Source organism: Perna viridis, chromosome 5 (assembly GCF_037379345.1).
Source record: "Perna viridis isolate PV_CMFRI_1.1 ecotype Kerala chromosome 5, ASM3737934v1, whole genome shotgun sequence".
In the NCBI taxonomy this organism is placed as follows: domain Eukaryota; kingdom Metazoa; phylum Mollusca; class Bivalvia; order Mytilida; family Mytilidae; genus Perna; species Perna viridis.
In genome coordinates, this window is record NC_142449.1 from 23,609,159 (window position 1) to 23,615,158 (window position 6,000).

A 6,000-nucleotide genomic window follows, 5' to 3' on the forward strand; every position below is an offset into this window, starting at 1 on the left:
AAGTATTGTCTATTCTTTGAACCTTGTTTTTTTTTCACAAATAGCTAGAGATATCGATAATATATGCGTATGCTGCCCAGATAATGACATGATTAAGTACAGCTCTCACATAAAATTTGGTTACGTTTCCTAAAAAAGTTACGGGAAAATTTCCCGCCAGAACTTTAACACTATATATCAAAAAAAACATTTCAAGATATCACAGGGGCTTGTGTATAGGGTAGAAATGGTACGTGTTCAACCAGGGAGTGTAAAATAAATGAGGTGTTTCCCCCACTTGAAACCGTGCGTACGCTCTTAAAATAATGGCGAGTTTCCAGTACGGCTTAAATTTTGAACCAAGTTCAATTTCGGCAAATTTCTTTTCAAAACTCTGCGTCCGAGTCCAATTGTGTCCGGTACTCTAATGCGCGAGTGCTGCGTACGCTTTAAAAACGGACCAGGTCCGAATCCTGCTTACGAAAAGGTTATACCCTCCAGAAAGTCCTTGGTTCATTCTAGATATATTTTTGTGCCCCGCCGCTACGCGAGAAGGGACATAGAAACACCGGTGTCCGTTATTCCTTGGAGACTGTTTGACGGATTTTCTTCAAATTTTGTAGGATTGTTAGTCACCATTTGTAGTTGATCATATTGCACCACCATTTTGATTTGACACATTTTACAGGAGTTATGGGACTTTTGCACTTAACTTTCTTTTTTGCGGCGGCGGGGACAAATGACAAGAGTTGCTTGTTGATACTACAAAATGTGGACTTTTATCATATCTTATCGCCAAGACAACTGTATGAGTAACAACATGAACTTCAATATAGGTACGTGAATACTGACTTAAACTTCGTTTCGCCGATATGACTATGGCAAATATCTGGAGATATATCCTTCATCTCATGTACAACTGCGATCGAGTACTCAAACGTTTTTCTTTGCATGCATTTGGTTTATTTCTTGTTCTTTGTCGTATGTGCCTGTTTTACCTGTCTAGTCTTTATCCATGGAATATTAATAGAATAATTAATATTGGAAAGAATGAATAACCAAAATATTATTACGAGTGCCGAAGAACACCTAGATTTCAAGCGTGTCCGGAACCTGTTCCGCGCACTAGTTAAATCTTCAAGCGTTCTTGGCACGAGTAATCATATTTTGGTTTTTTTTTCACGAAAACTAATTGATTATCATATTTATCATATAGATTTTCTTCACAATTTATCGATATTTTCAACATGAATTAAAATTCAGTCTGTGATTGGCGGTTGATATCAAAGTTGTGCGGGAAAAAGTCCAAGAGTGAAATTACCGAATTATTTTCACAGTGTGAATTTACGATTCTTGTTTACACTGGGAACATTCAGTAAATCACTTCTATCTATAATTAATGCTTTTATTACTTCCTAACTTATAACTACCGTATCCAGCAACGACATCAAATTTAGTTAGCTGTCTGGACTTCTTATACACTTTCCCTCTGAAAGTCCGTCCCCGTGCAGGTCCGGATGTTAAAATAATAGGCCTGCAGCAGCGCTAAGCTTGTCGTAAAAGGCGACTAAATAGTGCTCAGAACCCTAGCCGGGGGCTAGGGTGCTCTGCCCACAGAGCAACTGGGATGTGTGCCCCAGGTGGTGGAATGGGGTACCCCTGGCGTGTTGCATGCTGGGGTTGTCAGGCTATAATACGGAAAACCTGACCGCAAACCATAGTGGTGCACCGTGTTGGGAAAGATGCCACGTTCCTCACACGTTAAAGAACCCTACTGTGATATTTGATCGGAGTAGGAACCATAGGGCTCCGCCACAGGAGGCTAAATTGCCCGACCCTACCCATATCTCCTTATTTCCAATGGCAATCAAAATTTGTCGACCCCATTGTCCTTGTGTCCCATCCCTTTTTCATTTCATCATCATTTCATGTTCATTTTATCATCAATTTCATGTTCATCGTCTGAATATAGCTGAAATATTGCTGCTCGGACGTTAAACCCCAACAAACAAACAAACAAACAAACTGAAAGACCGTATTGTCGAGACATGCCACAGTAGTCTCCACTGTTAGACGAACAGCATCCCATAGTTTTGAGGAAGTAAAGTTGTTTTACAAACAAAAAGTTTCATCCCACTTATCCTGCATTTGTTATATACAGGTATGTGAAATTTGACAATACCAATTTTTACCTCAAATACATAGACGATTTACAAATAATAATGCTAAAACTAAATACAAATCATTATAAAAAATCAATTGGACGGTTCGATATTTACGATATATTCGGCTTACAAATATACGATGCACGTGGACAGACGGACGTACATATATAATATCACAGAATTATTCTGACGAGTAACAAATGCAACTCCATGCAACTAACTACGAAATGTAAGTGGAATATTTTACTTCTCATAATAATACAATTGATACAAGTACAAACAAGGAATGACAATATAATACATGATACGCACATTTACAATTCTGATAACACTAGTGTTTCGTTGCAAAAGTAGATCTTGTAGATTTCGGTGTTTCTATGGTTTCAGCATGGGTTTTATCCAATAATCTTGAGTGTTGTTCGTTCTTGTCGCAATCATCAGACGACAAAGATAAAGAATCCTCCTCTTCGTCGACACCGGTAACTGAGAAATCAGATGGTGTTGGCGTTATTTCATTGTTTAATCTGATTTCAGATTTCCGCGATCCAGATGGTGACTCAACGTTTTCCGTTGTCGAGCCTTCTGACGAGAATGACGCAGCAGACTGAGAAAGTACGGGACTAGGAGATGACATGACAGATTGCGTATCTGCCAACTGAATTTGGAATCGACCATCATCACCGCTGCCAAGGTAGTCTTCTTCGTCCACGTAGTCTGGACTATCTCGACCACTCACTGGGTAAACAGTTTGGAAACCACTTGGGTGTAAAGGTTTCCATTCGGCTGCACTTTTAGATGGACCAGGACAGTCAAAATTTTCGGGCTCTTTTGCGACATCAATATGACCAGTAGAGCTGGTCCATTTAAGACACTCACCTCTTCTCGTTTTCTTTGTTTCCGGGACGATTAAAGCATTACGACCTTCCAGCCTCTGGATCTCTTCGGGTTGAAGCAGTTCATCACTTTCATCAGGCTGAATTTCTTCCATATTTTCATCGCCATCATTGTTCATTACATTACTGTTTTCTGGTGCTAGGTTTTGATCTACTTCTACGTTTTGGTTTTTGATGATGTGGAAATCACTAACGATCCGATGAGCGTCGACAATCCCACCAAGGAGGTGTTCTGTTTTAGAATGCTCTGGACATGAACAGTGAGCTTCCTGTGGTGTTCTTGATGGAGGTGGAACCTGTACAAAATCTGAAGCAGATTCAACCTTAATGGCAATAGCAGAATCTGAAATGGCATGTCTTGCTTCATTGAAATGTGCTTCTTCATCATCCTCATAATCCCAAATTTCATCGCCGCTTTCATTTTCAACACAAGAATTAAAAAAATCATTTAATGATTTAGTTCTTAGTAAATCTTTCGTTGATAAGTTTAGATTAAAACAGCTAGAATTCGCCAAATCCTGCTTACTGGAACAATGCAACATTCTAAAATCAGTTTCTGAATCAGTGGGTGACGAACTTGTAAAAGATACTCTATCTGCCTCTATCTGTGATGAAACATTTTCTAATTTGGAGTACAGATTCCCGTTGTTCTTGCAAGCTGATTTTATATTCAGTGAAGAAACCATGTAACTTTCAGCATCTTTCAGTCTTTCTTGACGAAAGGCTATCTTCTCCTCTAAAAAATTTCCCATGACCTCTTTAGCTCTGCGTTCTTGTCTGTAACTCGCGAGGAGTTTTGCAGTAATTCGGAAATACTCGTTCATTAAATCCATAACCCTGAAAAAATCCATATGCAATTCAGAAGAGAGAAAAAGGCCTTCAAGTAATCCTGAAAAATGCGCTGAGAATCGAGAGAAACATACTCAAAACAAAGGAACTAAAATTACACACAGAACGAACCCCATTAAAACCGAGTTAAACTCTGGGTTAAACCCATATGCCTTGGAAGGGTGTGAGCTTCTTGTTAGGTTTGGCCATATCCAGTAAAATAATACAAATATTCATGAAAGTTTGTGAACCGCTGAATGATGACATTACGGCCACAATATCTAGCACAACATATGATTTATGAAGTAAAAACACCATACGTTAGTTGGTACAGCTAAATTAAGAAATACGGGAAGTGATAGGACAATTAGGAAATTAAAGCCCTCACTCTTGGGAAAGAGTTGGTTGATATTTTTTTCTCTACATTCTTTTCAATGAAAGCCAAGCTAATAGGGAACTAGTATCTGCGTTTCATCGTCTTATTTCGAGCTCTTAGAATCACCAAATTGAAAATCATAAAAAATGTCATCTTCTTCATTTCAGTCCTTACAAAGTTTCATTGACTGTATGTATAAGTTGTAACAACTTTTGATATATGCTTTTGTTCGTATTTTTTTTTCAGTAAAAATATTATTAACCGACTGAAAACATGTCCATAAAACTTACTGACATATGCTGTAGCCAGCTGCTTGCAAACCTTGAACGTCGATTCTACCCGAATCATCCATAAAATCCTCTATAATCTCTCTCAGTACTGTTTCATCTTCTGGAATTTCTTGTTCACCCATTTCTAAAGTTATGGCAAAATAAATAAATTCATCTTAAAGCGAAGAGAATGGTATTTTATGCAAATTTGAAGTAACTGAATGATGATGTTTGCACGTTGTATAATTTCACGTTTTAGCAATATTTTATGGATCGTGCAAAGAACTGTCAAGTACTAGATTGATCGCTAAAAGAACTTATTATAGACGTTTTTTTTTTCTGTTTCATGTTACAACTTTCGGTTCTTAAGAATAGTGTCACTCAAATATGTTTACCCTGCCCTCAGACTAAGTCTAAATACTACACGATCTAAAATGTTATACTTTTTTCACTAGACTCCTAACTTTTCATCAGACGATTATCTTTGAGATCAATGAAATTTTGCCCGCTAATCTGCCGTACGTCTTTCTAGCTTATATACATGTAGCCTATTGACATATCTCACTTAGCAATCCTATAAACGTACATCATATACTCCGTAAACCATACCTTGTCAAGACAGAAGTTGCTCCTCCTTTTCTCTGTTGTCGTTGTGTCCAGTGGTAGCGTCTGTGACGTTTAGGGTACACCAAATTAATGCCTCGTACGTCGAAATCGCAGCATGACGAGCAGTTTTTTTATTTTTTTTTTTTTGATTCGTTTTTACCCGCGTCCAATAAAGAATTAAGTCATATTTTAAAATAAAAACGAAAAAGACATATTCGAACATAATTTACACCTGGTTATTACACCCCTACTATTAACAAATGGGCAACATAGGCAGTTGCTATTCTAAACGCAAATGTGTATGGTGCAGCTGCATCTCTTGGCACACATAACACAAGAATAGACGTTCAGCAACCTTTTCACTGAAGGGTTTATTAACAGCCACCCCCAATGCTTCTTCGGTGCAGCACATTGTACTTTGTACTCCAATAGTATTAGTTCTAATTTTGCCCACTGGAATAATTACAGTATTATATGGCGACTAATTTTGCCCGACAAATCATATCAGCATCATATGTTAGGTTTCCTTGAAATATCGCAGGTTGAACTGATTAGTTTGACTATGTTGTCATTGCCATGCATGTACACCTTCGTTTACTTGGCAGTTCAACAACGTCCACGTGCACCCTTTAGTCGTCATTCTTTATTTTGGTAATTACTGAGGAAAACAAGTGTTGCAAAAAATCAGGATTATCGTCCACCCAGCTTCTAGTATTTAAATCAAGCAGGGAATCGTTGGTAAATTAACATCGTAAAGGAGCACTAGAAGCTATATCAGGATGAGGCGGGAACTTCGACTGCCTTTTCATTTTCAGTTTTTGACGCTGATGTAGACACGAAGAAACTGTGTCGGTGTCTGAAGTTTCCAATAGAATAACATTTGT

At 38.0% G+C, this 6,000-nt stretch overlaps 1 protein-coding gene across 2 annotated transcripts; it reads right to left on the minus strand.

Moving 5' to 3' along the window:
• Nucleotides 1-2,372: 2,372 nt before the first annotated feature.
• LOC148616578 (uncharacterized) lies at nt 2,373-5,217 on the minus strand. 2 transcript variants are annotated; one of them, XM_088583789.1, is made up of 3 exons: nt 5,120-5,217; nt 4,532-4,655; nt 2,373-3,874 (listed from the first exon to the last, which is right to left on the minus strand). In XM_088583789.1, the coding sequence occupies exons 2-3, from the start codon at nt 4,651-4,653 to the stop codon at nt 2,476-2,478; spliced, it is 1,521 nt and encodes a 506-aa protein (XP_088439915.1). In that variant the 5' UTR covers nt 4,654-4,655; nt 5,120-5,217; the 3' UTR covers nt 2,373-2,475. The 2 variants fall into 2 exon arrangements, with proteins under 2 accessions (XP_088439915.1, XP_088439916.1); XM_088583790.1 differs by lacking the exon at nt 5,120-5,217 and adding an exon at nt 5,097-5,119.
• Nucleotides 5,218-6,000: the final 783 nt, after the last annotated feature.

Excerpts from the sequence above, each read along its gene's own strand:
- LOC148616578 (XM_088583789.1), bottom strand. The coding sequence starts at position 4,653 with ATGGGTGAACAAGAAATTCCAGAAGATGAAACAGTACTGAGAGAGATT. Across the intron at positions 3,875-4,531 it reads GCTGGCTACAGCATATGTCA|GGTTATGGATTTAATGAACG; the intron begins GTAAGTTTTATG and ends GGATTTTTTCAG.